This window comes from Oncorhynchus gorbuscha, linkage group LG21 (assembly GCF_021184085.1).
Source record: "Oncorhynchus gorbuscha isolate QuinsamMale2020 ecotype Even-year linkage group LG21, OgorEven_v1.0, whole genome shotgun sequence".
NCBI lineage: Eukaryota > Metazoa > Chordata > Actinopteri > Salmoniformes > Salmonidae > Oncorhynchus > Oncorhynchus gorbuscha.
This window is the reverse complement of record NC_060193.1, coordinates 42,418,090-42,437,543: the sequence shown is the minus strand read 5'-3', so window position 1 is coordinate 42,437,543 and position 19,454 is coordinate 42,418,090. Positions and strand designations below refer to the sequence as shown.

Below are 19,454 nucleotides of genomic sequence, written 5' to 3'. Positions count from 1 at the left end.
AAAACATAAAGAAATAACTAGCATCTAGCTAACAGATCGGAACTGAATCCCATGGGGAGTGGGGTGTTTGTGTTTCATTCAGAAATTATTCAGATCCCTTGACTTTTCCTACATGTATGTTACAGACTTATTCTAAAATTGATGAGCAAAACATTTATTTAATCTACACAATACCCCATAATAACAGGTTTTTAGAAATGTTTATTTATTAAACATAAACAGTAATACCTTATTTATATATGTATTCAAACCCTTTGCTATGAGACTTGAAATTGAGCTCAGGTGCATCCTGTTTCCATTGATCATCCTTGAGATGTTTCTACAACTTGATTGGAGTTCACCTGTGGTAAATTCAATTGATTGGACATGATTTGGAAAGGCACACACCTGTCTATATAAGGTCCCACAGTTGACAGACAGTGCATGTCAGAGTAAAAACCAAGCCATGAGGTCGAAGCAATTGTCCGTAGAGCTCCGAGACAGGATTGTGTCGAGGCACAGTTCTGGGGAAGGGTACCAAAAAATGTCTGCAGCATTGAAGGTCCCCAAGAACACAGTGGCCTCTGTTTTTAAATGAAAGAAGTTTGGAACCACCAACACTCTTCTTAGAGCTGGCCAGCTGTCCAACCTGAGCAATCGGGGAAGAAGGGCCTTGGTCAGGGAGGTGACCAAGAACCTGATGGTCACTCTGACAGAGCTCCAGAGTTCCTTTGTGGGGGCACTGGGGGACTAGTCAGGATCGAGAGAAAGATGAACAGAGCAAAGTACAGAGATCCTTGATAACCTGCTCCAGGGTGCTCAGGACCTCAAACTGTGGTGCAGGTTTGTTCACCTTCCAACAGGACAATGACCCTAAGCACACAGCCAAGACCACGAAGGAGTGGCTTCGGGACAAGTCTCTCTAAATGTCCTTTAGTGGCCCAGCAAGAGCCCGGACTTGAACCCGATCGAACATCTCTGTGGAGACCTGAAGATAGCTATGCAGCGACGTCTCCCCATCCAACCTAGCAGAACTTGAGAGGAACTGCAGAGAAGAATGGGAGAAACTCTCCAAATACAGGTGTGCCAAGCTTGTAGCGTCATACCCAAGAAGACTCGAGGCTTGTAATCGCTGCTAAAGGTGCTTCAATAAAGTACTGAGTAAAGGGTCTGAATACTTATGTAAATGTAGGTTTTCATTTATTTTATTTTTTTTGTCTAAAAACGTGTTTTTGCTTTGACATTATGGGTGGTTGTGTGTAGATTTATTTTAGAATAAGGCTGTAATGTAAGAAAATGTGGAATAAATCAAGTGGTCTAAATGCTTTCCGGCTGCACTATAGATTCATTTTAGATTGGCTAGCAATTGTTGTTTATTTTCTCTCTTGAAATGGCAATTTTTTTTCTCTAATTGCAGTTTGACGTTGGCCAGTACTTATTCTACAATCCTTTTCCTCCTAGAAGGTTTCAGTGACGAATAGGCCAATCTTACAACTGGTATGCGAGTGTCTGAAATGGACTGAGTGCTCATGACAGTTAGGCTTCGTTGTAAGGAATATTGCCTCGGTCCTGAACCTCGGCCTGTCAACACAGAGGTTGGGATGCACGCCTGTGTGTATGTGTGTCGTCGGATTAGTGCAGTTCAACAGGGTGGGTTTCATGTCTCAGCAGGTCACAGATGATCAGATTAACTGGAGCAGGCACGGCTCACTGGATTACCAGCCCAGCCTACTGGGCTACAGCATAGACCTGGGAGGCACCTGCAGTAAGAGCAGTGAAGACACACACACACACACACACACACACACACATCCTAACTCTCTCTATGTTGACTGGCAAGCAGAACACACACACAATTCTGTAACATACATGCACACAAAAAACTTGCCCTCGCTCTTAGGTCAGGACGCTCCCTCACAACTGGTCCACAACAATATGTCAGACAGTCCTCTGTCAACAAGCGCAGAAGTTCGTCTTTCGGACAAAAAGCAAGTCTAAGTGTGTATATTTCTGCTGTATCTCAAGGATCATCATTGTATTAAGAGCCACCCTGCTATTTTCAAGCTGTTTTCTTTCCACGTCTTTCACAGAAACCGTGTACGTGCTCAATGTTCCAGGCAGCACCTCACTCTGAATACACTCTCATTGATGTTACAGTCAAAGAATTAGAATGAGTTTGTGTTCTATTTCTGATGCACACACAGTACTGCCTGCCACATTTGTCTACAACGCCCTCTCCCCAGATGGAGATGTGTTTTTGGGAGTGTGTGTGTGTGTGTTGTGTGTGGGCCTGTGGTAGAGGGACCCCTGCTGAGGAGCGTCCCTACACAGATGACAGTGTGTGTGTCCTGCGTCTGAGAAAACAGGAGGGAGGAATTATCACCACCTATCTTTCTCACTCACTCTCCCTCCTTCTTTCTCGCTCTTCTCTCCTCTGCAGTGGAAAGCCAGGAGGCTTAGGAGGCTCTTTGCCACACTCCTGTGGTAATCTCAGGCGTGTCAGCGGTAGCACCGCTTACCCATCTCTAGGATTACGGGTGTTGAAACAAAGGCATATGTAATTACCGTCGAGCCAACACTGGAATCTAGTAGGCAGCGGCTAAATGCATCGGGAGACGTGTGTGTGTGTGTGTGTGTGTGTGTGTGTGTGTGTGTGTGTGTGTGTGTGTGTGTGTGTGTGTGTGTGTGTGTGTGTGTGTGTGTGTGTGTGTGTGTGTGTGTGTGTGTGTGTGTGTGTGTGTGTGTGTGTGTGTGTGTGTGTGTGAGAGACAAAAAGCAAGAACAGTCCTCTGTTCCCTAATTTATTTTTCTTAATGGTGACTCTCATTTGTGTTGACGCATAACAGCCTTATGATGAGACTCTCCAGACATGTAGGCCGACACAAAATGGGAAAGGTTTGCTACAGATATATCTACCGTTCTTTCTTCTATTGTACTTTTCACTATTTCTATGGTGTAAGAAACTCTGAAGTTAAAGGAAACGCTAATGGGTATAGTTCATCTTCTCAAATGCCAAGATTAAAAGCCATAGGATATGATTTCAGTATGGAAGTACAGCATTTCAATTAGTGCCAATTTTCTTTTAGAAGACCTGTGTGCATGGAGTTGAATGCCTCAACTTGAGCTAGGGTGGCCAGCACTGCTTACGGATGTCATGGCACCTCGAGGAGTATTCATGGTTGAGGGGAACCTGTTACAGTGGGCCTAAGTGGAATAGGGCACCGGAAAGGGATACTACTACCCCTGAGGAGGATGAAGGGACCTCCTGTCTGTGTGCATCCAGCAACGAGAACCATTCCGCCTTCTTCCAGAGCGGTGTCGGGACCTGCTTTTTCTGGGCCTTAACGTGTTCTGTAAGTGCCCATCCTGTTGGGTTCTCTCTCATTGCAGGTTTCGCTAAAATGTCACACTTGACTGGGAATAAGGTTGACATGCCAGCAGCCATTAATGCCCAGAGAGGGAACGCGAGATGGAGAGCGAGACCTAGGGAGAGGAAGACGGACAGAGGGAGAAACAGGAAGGGAAGAGGCCACCCGGTCAGGGCAGTGGAGACATGAGCCCCTCTGATATGGTGTAAGGGGATTACAGATATTCCTGGCTTCTTGTCATAGAAATTAGTGTCAGTTCTCACAGCGATCAAAGCCCCCCCCTCATCGCCGGGGAGAAGAACTAAAGGATAAAGGGCAAGGACTTTGTGTTGTCAGAGCTTCTCCGGAGGTGCAGTCATCTCAGGTGTTGTGGTGGATGTCTCTGGAAACGCAAAGGCATGAATAAATAATGTTTAGCACAATAACTAACGTACGGAGAGGTTCCTAGCCCGTGGCGTTCCACTATGTCTCACCAGTGCCTCATTATTATTTTTTTCTCTGTCACTCTTCTTCCTTGATTGAAATGGCATTCGGTCTTAAAGGCCTTCTCGTCTGTCACTCTTCTCCCAATGGCCATCGATCCTGGCTGTCAGGATGGTGATAATGTCATGATGTGGGTTTCAGCTATGCGAACCCTGTGCAGCACCTTTCTCCTGAGGGTGAATGAGTAGCTTGTGTCTGACCCTAGTCACACAGAGAGAGCGACAGAACCCCACCACTTCACTCCATAACTAAAGCCCCCTCTCATTCACCAACATCGTCTCTCTCCCCCGAAGCCATATAGATGCAATGTCATTTAATTTAATTTGTCACATGCTTCTAAGACAACAAGTGTAGACTAAAAGTGAAATGCTTACTTATAGGTCATTTTCCAACAATGTAGAGTTGAATACAATATACAAAATGTAATAAAACATATAGTGACACAAGGAAGGCCACCCAGCCTTCCCTGAATTAGGGTTTGGCTTTACATTATTTATATTTTTTGCACCTCTGTCGGCTGGAGAGACGGTGAACCTCTGTCTCGGTCGAGGCAGAATAGAGCCCCATTGAAAGGAAAATGCAAATGGCCAGTCGTTAGCGGAGGCCTCAACTGAAGCGCCATTCTGCTGCCCCTGGTAAAGTGGCCCTCTGTGCTGTGCCACCCACAGACACGCAGTCATCTCTGTCTCGATTCAGGGCACAGCTGATTGAGAAGGTGGGAGGGTCTGAGTTTTTTTTCTTTCTAGGCAGTGATGGGGGCTGGGGGGGGGCATGCCAATACAGCAGCAGGCAGCCACAGTGTTACCTTAAAGGTACGTGTTTTTCCTTCCTCACGAAGGCCTCGTCAAGGACAGCAGTGTCATTCTGTTTCTGGTAATGTAGCACAATGCTTAAGCAACAGCAGTATAGTAGTAGTCTTGCTTGCCCCAAACTCACAGCAGCTGTGGGAAGAGACTAACTAGGCTAGCTTATTATTGAGATTCTTGAGGGAAACAACTTTGGCTCCATTTGACTACCCCGATATGACGACAAGGGAAAAGTGCCATGATTCGATCACAACATGCAAAAACCCAATTTCTCAGTGTTAAAGACTTTGGATTCCATTTATTTTAACCAGGTAAGTTGACTGGGAAACATTTTCATTTACAGCAATGACCTGGGGAATAGTTGCAGGGGAGAGGAGGGGGACGAATGAGCCAATTGTAAGCTGGTGATGATTAGGTGACCCTGATGGTATGAGGGACAGCATGGGAATTTAGACAGGACACCGGGGTTAACACCCCTACTCTTACGATAAGTGCCATGGGATCTTTAGTGACCACAGAGAGTCAGGACACCCGTTTAATGTCCCATCCAAAAGACAGCAACCTACACAGGGCAGCGTCCCCAATCACTGCCCTGTGGCATTGGGATATTTATTTTGACCTGAGGAAAGAGTGCCTCCTTACTGGCACTCAAACACCACTTCCAGCAGCATCTCGTCTCCCATCTAGGGACCGACCAGGACCAACCCTGCTTAGCTTCAGAGGCAAGCCAGCAGTGGGATGCAAGGTGGTATGCATGGGCAATTATTAGGTGTAATTAGTTAGCCTCCAAGGGGACACGCCTAAATGGATTAAGTGAGCATAATCCTAATCTGTTCATGAAATAACAGGCGTTCATCTCTGTCCCCCTGGGATTATTCTGGCAATCATTTGGGTGAGGTTTTTTTCTCGCCTGAGAAGCCTCACTGCCAAAAATAAAATTAAACCATGTAGTGTTCAGCAAAATAATAACACAATGTCAAATACAGGTAGCCTAGTCCAATCACGTTAACCGTTACACTCTCGCGGGAATTCCTTCTGCTAGCATCAGTAATTCTACATTTGTTGTTAGCCCAGCTAGCATGGACACTGACAGTTGTGAATCTGATGCAACCGAAGAGCTACTGCCCCCATACCCAGGAAAGCACCGAACAACAGACAGGGACGTTGGACCATCGAAGAGGCGCAAATAGGATGATTTGTGGTTCACTTATATTGGGAGTAGTCTCCTCAGCCACATTGTGTTATAGACATTGCGTTATATGTGCAAAAGTACTATCTCACAACTCGATGAAATGTTCACTCTTGCGCAGACATTTAGAAACAGAACATGCCAATTTGAAAAATAAGCCACGGGAGTTTTTTGAGCGAGAATTAAGACGACTTTCGAGTAGTAATACATGTATAAAAGCAACGGATACCATTAATAAGAAGGGGCTAGAAGTGCCTTATATGGTGAGCTACCGAGTGGCTCGGTCAGGTAAGCCCCATACTATTGTGGAGGACTTCATTCTTCCTGTTGCCGTGGATATGGCTGGGACAATGCTGGGGGAAAAGGCCAAAAAAACTATACAGACAATGTCTTCATAAAACACTTTCACGACGCATCAGTGACATGGTAGGAGATGTTTTGAAACCATTACTGCTTCGCATACAAGCCAGGGAATTCTATGCGTTACAGCTGGACGAGTCAACAGACATGGTGGGCCTGGCACAGCTCCTGGGATATGTCCGTTACGTTTATGGGAGGTCAATTAAGGAAGACATCCTCTTCTGGAAACCAGGACAACAGGAGAGGTTATTTTTAAAGTACTGGACAGCTTTGTGACATCAAATGGACTTCGGTGGTTAAGATGTGCTGGTACCTGTACTGATGGTGCAAAAGCCATGACATGGAGACACAGTGGAGTGGTAATGAGCATGCAAGCAGTTGCTCCCGACGCCACTTGGGTACACTGCAGCATCCACCGAGAGGCTCTTGCTGCCAAGGGAATGCCTGACAGCTTAATAGATGTTTTGGACACTACAGTGAAAATGGTTAACTTTGTTAATGCAAGGCCCCTGAACTCTCGTGTATTTTCTGTACTATGCAATGATATGGGCCGCGACCATGTAACGCTTTTACAACATACATGAGTGCGCTGGTTATCAAGGGGCTAAAGTATTGACGTGTTTTTTTGAATTGAGAGACTAGCTGAAAGTTTTCTTTACTGACCATTTTCACTTGTCTGACTGCTTGCATGAGTTTCTCACACAACTGGCCTATCTGGGTGATGTTTTTTCTCACCTGAATGATCTGCATCTAGGATTACAGGGACTCTCCTCAACTATATTCAATGTGCAGGACAAAATTGAGGCTATGATTAAGAAGTTGGAGCTCTTCTCTGTCTGCACTAAAAAGGACAACACACAGGTCTTTCCGTCATTGTATGATTTTTTTTTTTGTGTGCAAATTCATTTAAGCTTACGGACAATGTCAAATGTCATAGCGAAGTTCCTGAGTGAGTTGGGTGGGCAATTACGCAGGTACTTTCCTGAAACGTTTGACACAAACAACTAGATTCGTTATCCCTTTCAAGCCCTGCCTCCAGTCCACTTACCGATATCTGAACAAGAGATCCTCATCGAAATTGCAACAAGCGGTTCTGTGAAAATGTTATTTAATCAGAAGCCACTGCCAGATTTCTAGATTAGGCTGCGCTCAGAGTATCCTAAACATGTTCAATTTGGTTTAAATAATGCAAAAACAAAGTGTTGGCGAAGAAATTAAAAGTACAATATGTGCCATGTAAGAAAGCTAACGTTTAAGTTCCTTGCTCAGAACATGAGATAATATGAAAGCTGGTGGTTCCTTTTAACATGAGTCTTCAATATTCCAAGGTAAGAAGTTTTAGGTTGTAGTTATTATCGGACTATTTCTCTCTCTATACGATTTGTATTTCATATACCTTTGACTATTGGATGTTCTTATAGGCACTTTAGTATTGCCTGTGTAACAGTATAGCTTCTGTCCCTCTCCTCGCTCCTACCTGGGCTCGAACCAGGAACACATCGACAACAGCCACCCTCAAAGCATCGTTACCCATCACTCCACAAAAGCCTGCAAGGGGAACAACTACTCCAAGTCTCAGAGCGAGTCAAGTTTGAAACGCTATTAGTGCGCACCCCGCTAACTAGCTAGCCATTTCACATCGGTTACACCAGCCTAATCTCGAGAGTTGATAGGCTTGAAGTCATAAACAGCGCAATGCTTGAAGCATTGCGAAGAGCTGCTGGCAAAATGCACGAAAGTGCTGTTTGAATGAATGCTTAAAAGCCTGCTGGTGCCTACCATCGCTCAGTCAGACTGCTCTATCAAATCATAGACTTAATTATAACATAATAACACACACAAATACGAGCCTTAGGTCATTAATATGGTCGAATCCGGAAACTATCGTCTCAAAAGAAGACGTTTATTCTTTCAGTGAAATACGGAACCGTTCCGTATTTTATCTAATGGGTGGCATCCATAAGTCTAAATATTCCTGTTACATTGCACAACCTTCAATGTTATGTCATAATTACGTAAAATTCTGGCAAATTAGTTCGCAACGAGCATATACCCTGACTCTGCATGCAATGAGCGTGAGAGAAGTGACACAATTTCACCTGGTTAATAATTGCCTGCTAACCTGGATTTCTTTTAGCTAAATGTGCAGGTTTAAAAATATATACTTCTGTGTACTGATTTTAAGAAAGGCATTGATGTTTATGTTTAGGTACAGTCGTGCAACGATTGTTAAATCATCCCCCATTTGGCTAAGTTGGCTGTCTTTGTTAGGAAGAAATAGTCTCCACACAGTTCGCAACGAGCCAGGCGGCCCAAACTGCTGCATATACCCTAACTCTGTTGCAAGAGAAGTGACACAATTTCCTAAGGTAAAATAAATGTATGTTAGCAGGCAATATTAAATATGCAGGTTTAAAAATATATACTAGTGTATTGATTTTAAGAAAGGTATTGATGTTTATGGTTAGGTGCTTTCCCGGGTAAGGGGGCAGTAGCTCTTCAGCTGCATCAGATTTACAACTGTCAGTGTTCATGCTAGCTGGGCTAACAACAAATGTAGAATTACTGATGCTAGTATTGGATGTGCTCGTGGAAGCAGAACAGCTTGTGTCGTGGACAGGTGCAGGTGTAGTACTGCTGGTATGTGTATCTATGGATGCAGGCCTTACTTCTTTTAAGCATTTATCCATTTTCGAGCAAACGGAATGAGCTGCAGTTACGTTTGGCTACATACAGACCGTTAGTGGAATTCCCGTGAGAGAGTAACTGTTAATGTGATTGGATGTTAATTATTTGACTAGGCTACTTGTATTTGACATTGTGTTGTTATTTCACTGAACTCTACATGGTTTAATTTTATTTTTGGCCTCACCCAAATAAAGAATTTTACAGTATTATACTGCCTGCCTCATTGTCATCGCTTTTCAAACCCCTAAGAGACAATTATCTTCTTAACCCTCTTATTATTAGGCGTGGTATCACAAATTAGCTAGATGCATAGATCCTTGACTTTGTGCTGACATTTTGAAACAGACCCAGCTAGCAGAAGGGATCCACTGTGTCATTACATCCGAACGATGTAGCGTCTGAAACGGGCTTATTTAACAGGGTAATCATGTGCCTCGGGTTTGAAAAGCCCCTTTTCATAAATGCGTGCTCTGAGGCGATGGTGAGGATGAATAGATTCTTGCTCCGTGTGTGGGTGGTTAAGACAACTGGGCCTCTCTTAACCCCCCCCCCGGCAAGATAACATCTGACTCGAGCTCTAATGACGGTCTCTCGCTCAGTGTTTCATCATCTGAGACAGGCAGCTTTTTAGCACCGTCATTGTTACATGAGGAATGCTCCGGAGCACTCTCCGGCAGCTCTGCTCGGGGAGCCAGCCAGAAACGCTCCTCTATCTGCAGAGTCAGTGGCGCGACTCCCTCTGAACAGACCGACCCTGCTTGCGTCATCTCACGTGTACCTACTGCATAAGTGTTCTAGCCAGCATCGCTGTGACTTCGAGAGCCGGTGGGCTCGAACTTAATTACATACGTGACTGAAAAGGACACTGATTATCATGTAATAAGCGTTATTAAAATTTACACCGCTCCTTCAATGCTAATAAGCAGAAGTAAAGTGGTTTAGGAGGAGAGCATATGGACCGCTGTGCCCCCTACATTTGATACGTTCCTAATGTGTCAAATGAAACGCTCTACCAAAGTGTGTTTTATAGCTGCTTTACTCCTCCCTCAAATGGCGAGTAACGATGCTCAAAACTGGCACCAAATGCATTGAATCAATCATGACACTGGCAGCAAAATGTCACGAAGAAAGCATTGTTGTAATGTGGCTTGTTTCTAACCATGATTTTCAGAGTTTTTCCTGACCACAGAAAATAGGCTATAACTAGGTTCTGGGGTTTGGCCCAGGTGGTCACGGCCCTACTCATGCGATAGTGCTTTGACCCCTGACAATCTAATGCCCTTCAGGCCATCCTCACAGTAACAGGGAAGGCATCCAAAGCTCAGTCTCAGCAGCACCGCATCCCCAATCACTCTTCCCCTCCCAGCAGTCACCATGGAGTCGGTCTGCCCAGAGCGGCGTCAGTGAGAGAGGCTTTGATTGGTTTTCACACCTCTCAGGCTCTTAGCTACGATGCACAGCGATAACATTACTCTTTTGGCTGTGGATGGAGTAAAGCGGGGGAGGGATATCGATAGCACTATTATGAGCCAGTGGAGAAACTGAGCGGGAGTACAGTACAGCACTGGCACAAACTAGCTGTAGAAACTGAAGGGGGTGTAGAGTGCAGCCCTGTGGCACCCCATCTGACTGGCGACTTGACTTTCTCCACACTAAACCAAGACCTCTGTGCCCCTCCACTAGGGAAAATGGTGATCATATCCTGAAATTATAAGAGTTCTTTGAAGGATGGTGCATAATTTCATTCCTTTTATATCAGGCCTATAAACTCTGTATTAGTCTCATGATGATAGATAACTAACAGTGTTTGTTGTTAACAGTGTCGCCTACTTTGCCCCAGACTTGTCTTAGAGGTGATTGTATGATGGGTTTAGTACTTAATCATATTATATCTAGCTACAGCTAGTTTCTTACATAAATAAGGCATACCTTCACACATATAGCTTTGTTGGGCTCAGCTCAACTTCATATCCCAAATCACATCCGTGTGAATGCCAGCTCTCAGTTTGATACTCCCACTGGTGATTTTTTTTATCACAGTGGGGTAAAAAAACAGGCACTTTCCATCAGGTTTCTAATTTTGTATCGGGCTGACAACACCCGGCTGACCAGCGTGATTACACGTTATTTCCCCTTGCGAACTCCCCGGTGTCTGATAACCCCTCCTTGATTAAAGGTCTGCTCACGTTTGTGACCAGAACAATAAGCCAGATTTTGAAACGGGGGAACCGTAAAGCGTGGTTCAGATTTACAACCACCCTTCTAGAATTGATGTTGACATGTGATGTGAAGAAAAATATTTGGTCATCAAAAATACGGTCCACTTCATCTTCTCTGACATTTTGCCTTGGCTAAAAGCAGAAGCATCATGTTCCCATTATTTTAGAAGGGGCACGAAAGTATGCGAGGATGGAGGGGGGTGGTACTCTTTTCGGGAGGTAGGAGAATTTAGAATTTTTCAAACATCTGAAACAGCTTTTTGGCGCATTCTAGAGCCATAATCATTATGCCTAATTCTATGTGGGAAAAAAAAGATGTATATTCTTCTGTATAGGTTATGTAAGCATACCTGTTGGGCTGTCTGTATCCTCGTGACTGGTGGTTATTTAAAAACTACAATTTGGGTAAAAGATTAAAAGGAATGTTAGTCTTATTCTGTACATTTAGTAGCTGCTTGTATTTCTAAGGTCTAGCAACCTTTCCAGCAGACATGCCAGCTAAGATTGAGTAGCTTTTCTAACTTGATTGATAGCCTGAAATGACTTGATAGCTAGTTATGAAGTTGGGAGATTGGGGAACATATCTAGCTAGCTAAAGCCAACTTCAGAAAATTGCTTGGTGGCTAGTATTACAACAGAACATTTTGTGTTTTATTTACAAAGGAATGAATGGACAAACGCTGTGTGTCACTCTACACCCTACACCCTTTCTCTTTCTCCATTGAGTGTCTAGCGTCCTGCCAAGGCATCCTTTTACTCATGCACCTTGGAAGTAACCACTTACAGTACTAGGGAAAATGGGGTGTGGGGGGGGTGCTCTTTGCCTTGTCCAGTCAGTGGGCACCTTCCTCATAATACCGCTGATAGATGTTTCATTATTTTTTATACAAATAATGTGTGCTTAAATTAAGTTTAGCAATTAAAACAGGACAAATCTGAGGGAGCACGTGCCAATCTGCAGTAGTAAACGCAGCTCTAGGTCAGAGCTAGCTAGGCAGTGTGTGCATGGAGAGTGGCTGGCTGTATGCTGGTTTGTCAGTGGACTGGTAGGGAGGTTGTCCTATTTCAGCATGAACCCATGACTGGGGAGCTGGTGCTCAGCTAATTAGGTCACTGCTCTCCCCTTACTGCCTGGTGGTGTGGAGGTGAGGCATTTCAACAGCAGAAGATGGATACCGGATACTTCAGATTTATACATCCAGTGAAATATCTGGTGCCTTGTTCTATCTTTGGCGTCATTACCTTGCTAACACACATTGAAGCCAAAGCTACACATTGTAAGGTTTTAAAGATCCTTTATTGAAGCAGCTAACTAGCTAGCTAACGAAACCTCTGAGCTAGCTACGCGCAGCCCCGTCGTGTTGCTGAGGCCAATACACACAACTCCCACAATGTTTGATATTAGGATCCCCATTAGCCGCTGCAAAAGCATCAGCTGTGAATATCAATGTTGCCCCTCAGTATTCAATGTATTTAAGTCTGTCTGCATATGCCTAACCTCTGACCTGTCTTTAGGGTTTATTCATAATCTCGGCCTTTAACAAGGTCTTTCTTTAACTTGTGTTAATTAATTTTTTATTGTATTTTTTTTTTTCTTCAGGGCCGATGCACGCGAGAGAACTGCAAATACCTCCACCCCCCGGCCCACCTCAAGACTCAGCTTGAGATCAACGGCCGCAACAACCTCATACAACAGAAGACGGCGGCAGCCATGTTGGCTCAACAGATGCCTTTCATGTTCCCTGGCACGACCATGCAGCCTACCATGGTGAGTAATGGACTACTTGTTTATGTCTCTACCTCTATCACCTCTTTAACATTTCTGTCCCTCTCTGTCTCCCCTCTTCCCCCCCCACCTCACCCCCTATTCCTCGGTAGCAGTCGTTTCCTATTAACCAGGGCCTGGGCTCCAGCCCGGGTCTGAGCTATGCTCCCTACCTGACCCACATGACCCACAGCATGGGCATGATGCCCACCGAGATGCTCCAGCCCAGCACCCAGAGTATCATCGTTCCCGGCAGCCCTCCCTGCTCCATGCAGAGCTCCTCCTCCAACCAGAAGCTGCTACGCACGGACAAGCTGGAGGTACACCACCACTAACCAATAACAATACTAGATGTCCTAGTATATTAGCAGTTAGGAGACATCACCAACTAACCAATAACAATACCAGGAGTCAGGAGAGCCGGCCTCTGGGCGGTCACGATACAAGGAATCAAGAGAGTTTGCCCTACGAGGTGTTGGGAAAGCCTCTCCATAATTATTATCTCACGACATCATCCTTACCCACCTAGGTTGATGTAGAAGTTACCCCTTTTAACACAGATCTTATTTTTACCTAGTCCTAACCTCACCCATCAGAGAGAACATTTTATATTTTACATACTCCCTTTCCACACACCTTGACGTTGAAAGAATAGAGGACTTTAAGAACTTGAGCGCTGGCCAACAGAATTCTAGACCTCACCATTGTTTAAATCTACTTAAGGTAGATGAGGTTATTTCAATGGGGGTGGTTTTTGTTTATACAACAACTAAGCACCCAGGCCATTGTGTCGTAATGAAAACAAAGAATAGCCTTGGAAGGATGGCAAGCAAAGACAGGCCTCGCAGTGTAGGTGTATTGTAGGTGTATTGTGTGTTTATCTCAAAGTGCCGTCACTTAGCAACAGAGCCATGTGGTTGCTAATGAGAGGCCGTGTTCCACTGAGGAATGGGGACACTCCCCACGCTAAGTGAGACTGTTTACCTCCTTCTGCGCGTGTTTGTAGAGGGGCTGTGTGTGTTCTTTGTGGGTCTTTGCGTGTGTGTGGATTTGAGTGTGTGTTTGCGTGTACATGCGCGTGCGTTTTCTCCCCACACTTAGTGAGTGTGCGGTGTTATTTTACATCCCAAGCTGTGAGTGAAGCCCCCTGTGATTGACTACGCCCAGGCTCTGAATAGATAAACACATCAATCTGTTCATTATTCAGTCTATAGTTATAAACCCAATGATAAGTTGTTGTTATGTTATTGGCATGTGTATTATATTGTATGATATATTAAACCAATATTTGTGTGTGCGTGTGTGCGCGTGTGTGTGTTTGTCCGTGTGCACCCCACCCTCCTTCCCAGGTGTGCCGGGAGTTCCAGCGGGGCAACTGCGCTCGTGGCGAGACGGACTGCCGCTTCGCTCACCCCAGTGACAGCCCTATGATTGACACTAGCGATAACACGGTGACCGTGTGCATGGACTACATCAAGTCACGCTGCTCCCGGGAGAAGTGCAAGTACTTCCACCCGCCGGCCCACCTGCAGGCCAAGATCAAGGCTGCGCAGCACCAGGCCAACCAGACAGCCGTGGCCGCACAAGCCGCCGCCATGGTGAGACCCTCCACCCCCCACCCTCACAGCCTGTAGTGTAGATTAGTGAGCACCTCACAGCACACACACTAGAGTAGGGTGGCAGAAAATCTGCTAACTTCCCTGGTTTGCCGAAATCCTGGTTGAAATATTCCTGAAATATTCCTGAAATCAGGAGGGAATCCTTGAACTGTAATTTCTGGAAAACCTGGGAATTTTGGGAAAATTACAAGACTTTTGTAGCCCCAGCAATGTCAGACGGCACACCTGACAAAGGGCCAGATCAAGAAATATAATTTCTAATGTTTATAATATGTAATCAACTATAGACCATTAGTTTGGTAAAGTACACAAACTGAAATCTTGAAAATTCTACTTTACTCATCTACAAAAGAACACAAGTACATAAAATGTGGAGCACTGCTTTATTTTTCCATACAGTTGATATACCATCTTCCTAGTATGGACACTTTTATACAATTCACGGAAATGTGACCACTCAACCCACACTCAGGTCATTGTATAGGCTCTATAGTTATCAGGATTTAGAGAAGGTAAAGTGAATGTATAACACAACCACAACAGTCTATGCTTGCGTCCCAAATGGTACCCTATTCCCTATGTAGCGCACTAATTTTGACCAGGGCCCATCCCAAATGGATTCTATTCCCTATATAGTACACTAATTTTGACCAGGGCCCATCCCAAATGGTTTCTATTCCCTATATACTGCACTACTTTTGACCAGAGCCCTCTGTTCAAAAGTAATGCACTATAAGGGATTAGAGTGTCATTTGGGACATAGTCTTTCCCATAGTATAGCTTCAGGCTAGGAGCTTTTTTTCCCACCCTTGATCATCCATACAAAGACGATGCCCACCCTTGTCACAATGATAAGTTTAGAGCTCTGCAGATTAGTACAAATTGAATCAAGAGAGATGGATGAGAATGCGAGGCCATTGGTCCACTCCCTCATTATTGGACCCTCCCCCTTCACTAAGGCAGGCAGAGGCAGGCAGGAGCAGGTTTTGGCAATAGTACTTTCACTTGGCTGTGACCCTCCCCTCCCCTCTCACTCTACTTCGTGTCCACATTGGTCCGAGTCAGTGGCTGTTGAAGGGGTGAACTTGGCTCTGTCTTGCTCGCTGTCACTCACACTGTGCTGTCACTGCTCTCGCGCTGCTGTCTGATTCCATGGCATCGCCCAGCATGCTTTTTGTCTCATCAGCTTGCTCGTCCATCGCTGCTTGCTCTAAAAACACAACCACACCTCCACTGATACTGGGTGAAAAGATGACCCGAGCACAGTTATGGTTGAAAAGAAAAAGGACCTAAACAATCGGAAAACACACGTCATCCAGTGCTGAAGCCATGATTATGAGTTTGACAACTCGCGCTCTGTTTCCTTAAGCTGGTGTGACCCGAGACAAAATATTGGGGCGACAGGGCTTATGGTTTACCGGAGGACAGAGAGCTTTTTAGTCAGCTCTATGGGAGCATTTCCCCCACTGCAATTATCTCAATAAATGTATCATGTACTATAAAGCCATTACAATGTATTGACACAAGGTACAGTAAGTTAGATTCTGTTTTAGTTTTTTACAAAGGAGAACTTATGTATATTTATCATTTCTATGACAGGATAGGAGCAAGAGCAAAAAACGGAATCCCTGCCGAAGGGCGAAGCATATGGTTCCAGAAGCGAGAGGATTAGCCTCTCGACCAGACTCTTGTCCTAAGTTAGTTACAGGCACTGAAAAGTTGTACCATAGTACAGTTTGTTGTGACAAACTATCAAAAGAGTCAGAGTGCCATGTTGCTCATGCATTGTGTAATTTTCTAGGGCCCGGAGCTGTACCAACAATGCATGTATCATGAGTGTACATTCCCCAAGGATTTGGTCATCTGGAAATATGCCCCAGACAGAACCAAGTTTATAGTACATAAGATTATAAACAACAGGTTGAGGTGGTTGAGTTTTACGCTATGCAGTTACACTGAGGTGTCATTTGATTTCATTTTGCTCCATTTTGTCTTCATAGCCTGTCGTGTCCCAAGTTGAATGCTGCCATCTTTGCTCTCCCCCCTTAATTAAAACAGAACATTTCTACCCCCTCCTCCGTTTGCTTCCATTAACCATAACATTTCAGTCTGAATCTAACACCGAATCTGAGGTGTATTCATTTGGAATGATGGTAACACTTTATAAAATACCTAATACCTTTTTATAAAAGGTACCGTAATGAAAAGTGTTAACGAAAAATCATAGTTTTATCCTACATGTAAAGGAAAGGCTTGTGCATGGTCTCGTTATCATAAGTGCCTTGGTTGTCCCATCGATGTTTGCTGTTTCCTTTGTTCAATGTCATCGATTTGGTTTCATTCAGAAGGCTTGCAAACAAACGGCATTTTTAAAATCTTCTTTAAATGTTATTGCATTGAGCAAATATCTATTTTTCTTTTACTGTAGAAACCAAGAGGAATGTAGAATAAACAGAGCTCCACATTCTGTGATGACTTTCCTAATAACAGATATTGTTACAATTCACATTTTGACTTTCACCTCTCCAAAGTTGCCCATTAACCACACACTAACAAGTTACACATTTGGGTTCACTCATGTATTAGTGCAGTTATGGAAAGAAAAATAATAGTTTTGCTTTTACCACCTAAATCAGCATTTTTCTATCCTGTGACTGAAATGGATGTGACCGACTAGCTGCCAAAACATCGTCCTTTCTACCATTGTCTGCCATAGGGCATCTTCTATCAAACCATTGGTCATAATGGCCTCCATAAAATGTGCATTGGTTCCAAATTACACTGCTTTTATTGTAAAAGCGAATAATTCCAATCGACAAGACATGTGGTCCTTCATTGTCCAATCAACAATACTTTTGATTCTCCATTGAGCTGAAAACTCTTCACTTGCTGAGAACATCTAGTCCCTAATAGCCCATTCCCGTAGCCCCTTATCTTGTTTTTGTTTTCCCAGATCTAAAAGGACTGGATAGGTTGAAGCGACGGTGATGGTTCCATCCTAGCCCTCTAATATGTTTGCTTTCACCTATCCAGTCCTTTCAGCTCTATGAACACAATTGTAAGGGCTAGAGCAAAGAATTGTGTTTTTCGGTGAAAAATGTATGTTGCGCTCACATCCTATTCTGTCATGGTGGCCAGTCACACCAAAGCACCAAAAACAGAGCCAACAATATTCCATACAGCAGATAGTGTGTTTACAGAAGAGGCTGAATCCTACCTTTTTAGATCTGCGAACATAACTCAAACTTTCACGTAAATCACAATGTCAAAGGGAGGTTTGTGAAAAATATTGACTTATGCGCACAGATCTCAAGTTAGGATTTGGCCCAACTGAATGTCGATTGTGTTTATATCAATAATACCCCCCAAGATATTTTGATACATTGATTGATTAGATAGCTGATTTACTTGTACAGAAGTAGCTAGCTTTACAGATCTAATAACTGCTATCCAAATAATTTGTTTACTTCATAAGTACATTTGTAAATCTTTGTATTTCTTAAACTTTTTAACCAAAGGTATAGTAGATGCTTTTTTTGCTTTCGTACTAATTCAGAAATTTAGCGATACGTTTCTTTAAACAAACAAACAATTTTTTGTTTATGTGCATGCCTATTGTTTTGTACGTGGTATACTGCATTCAGATTATTTTGTTTTTGTTTTTCCTTCTCACCTATCCACAATGCAATGCTGTCCCCCATGACGCACCTCTGCTTGCTGTTACCTGTATGTTAATACGCTTGACTCCCATTGGCCCACTGCCATCATGTGCTCGCTGCCTGCTATTTAAAGACTCAGTCGACTGCCAAAGCAATGAAGCGACCCCTCGAGGCAACTGTAGAACTGGTACTTTGACCTTTCACCTTTTGCTTTGCATGTAGCTTCTTTAATGTACTGTAGCAACTCACAATAATTTTAATTTGGCTTTTTGCTGTTTTAAATGCCCAAGTATTTGTATTATGCAATTAATATCCACCAATATGATTCTTGTAGTTATTATTTTAGTATGCTTTACATTGATTGATCGTATAACAACAATGAGAATGTTAATTCCCAAGTATCAATTTGTTTGTTACTGTACTATAAATCATTGTTTTATAATTGCCTGGCTAGATATTGTGTGTAGTTCCTTCATTGTCCCCATGTGGTTATTTAAACCTAAGTTGCCATTGTGACTTCTCTGTTGTAACTTTGTGCTGTTCTGTAGCTAGTCGCCACAAAAGACCCCGAGCAGCAGGGTGATTTCTCGTGTTATAGTGTAGAGAATAGTCATGTGAATGTAGTCATTTTTGAGGCCTCCGCCTCGTTGTATCTAACGTCTCCTCGTCCCTCCCGTACAGGCGTTCCCCCACGGCTGCCTGCAGCCCCTACCAAAGAGACCAGCGCTTGAGAAGAGCAACGGGGCCAGCTCGCTCTTTCACCCCAGTATGTTGCACTACCAGCAGGCCTTGGCCAACGCACAGCTGCAGCAGCAGACGGCTTTCTGTGGCTTTCCCACAGGTAGGGGGTTCACCCGCCCGCAACACATGTTCATGCACACAGACACACACATTAGTATGTAGGCACACACACCTATACACAATTTATGTACACACACACACACGTTTGTACACACTCTTGTACACAGATACACACCCATGTAGCATGTAGACACACACTGGATAGAGCTTCCCCAACTTTCCTTTTCCCCATAAAAGCATCAAAGGGCAAAATTCAAGTATATAACCCTTGAAAGGTTTCACCAGGTGAGCTTGTGAGGAAATAAGATATTCCCCATATTTTCTCCAAAAGTTTGAGGCCAGTCTCTCTTTAAACCAACAGAGTGATCAAGCGCTTTTCCTCAAGTGGAAATCAAGTTGCTATGGGCCCTGTTTCAAAATAATGCAGTGCACTATATAGGGGATAGGAGGCCATTCGGAATGCAGCCACAGTATGCTCGCGTCTCATATAAATGTGTAATTGCAGCCAGGTGCCAGAA

The 19,454-nt window shown here is 44.0% G+C and overlaps 1 protein-coding gene across 11 annotated transcripts in view; it reads left to right on the top strand.

Moving 5' to 3' along the window:
• LOC124008875 (muscleblind-like protein 2a) overlaps positions 1-19,454 on the top strand; it is a 74,710-nt gene that overhangs the window by 42,688 nt on the left and 12,568 nt on the right. For 5 of the 11 annotated variants that reach the window (XM_046320461.1, XM_046320462.1, XM_046320463.1 and 2 more), the window contains 5 exons: positions 12,693-12,860; positions 12,971-13,177; positions 14,207-14,455; positions 18,269-18,322; positions 18,817-18,976. In XM_046320461.1, coding sequence (XP_046176417.1) covers positions 12,693-12,860; positions 12,971-13,177; positions 14,207-14,455; positions 18,269-18,322; positions 18,817-18,976 — 838 coding nt within the window. The remainder of the gene's footprint in view (positions 1-12,692; positions 12,861-12,970; positions 13,178-14,206; positions 14,456-18,268; positions 18,323-18,816; positions 18,977-19,454) is intronic. The other 6 variants (XM_046320464.1, XM_046320466.1, XM_046320467.1 and 3 more) reach the window with 3 other exon arrangements.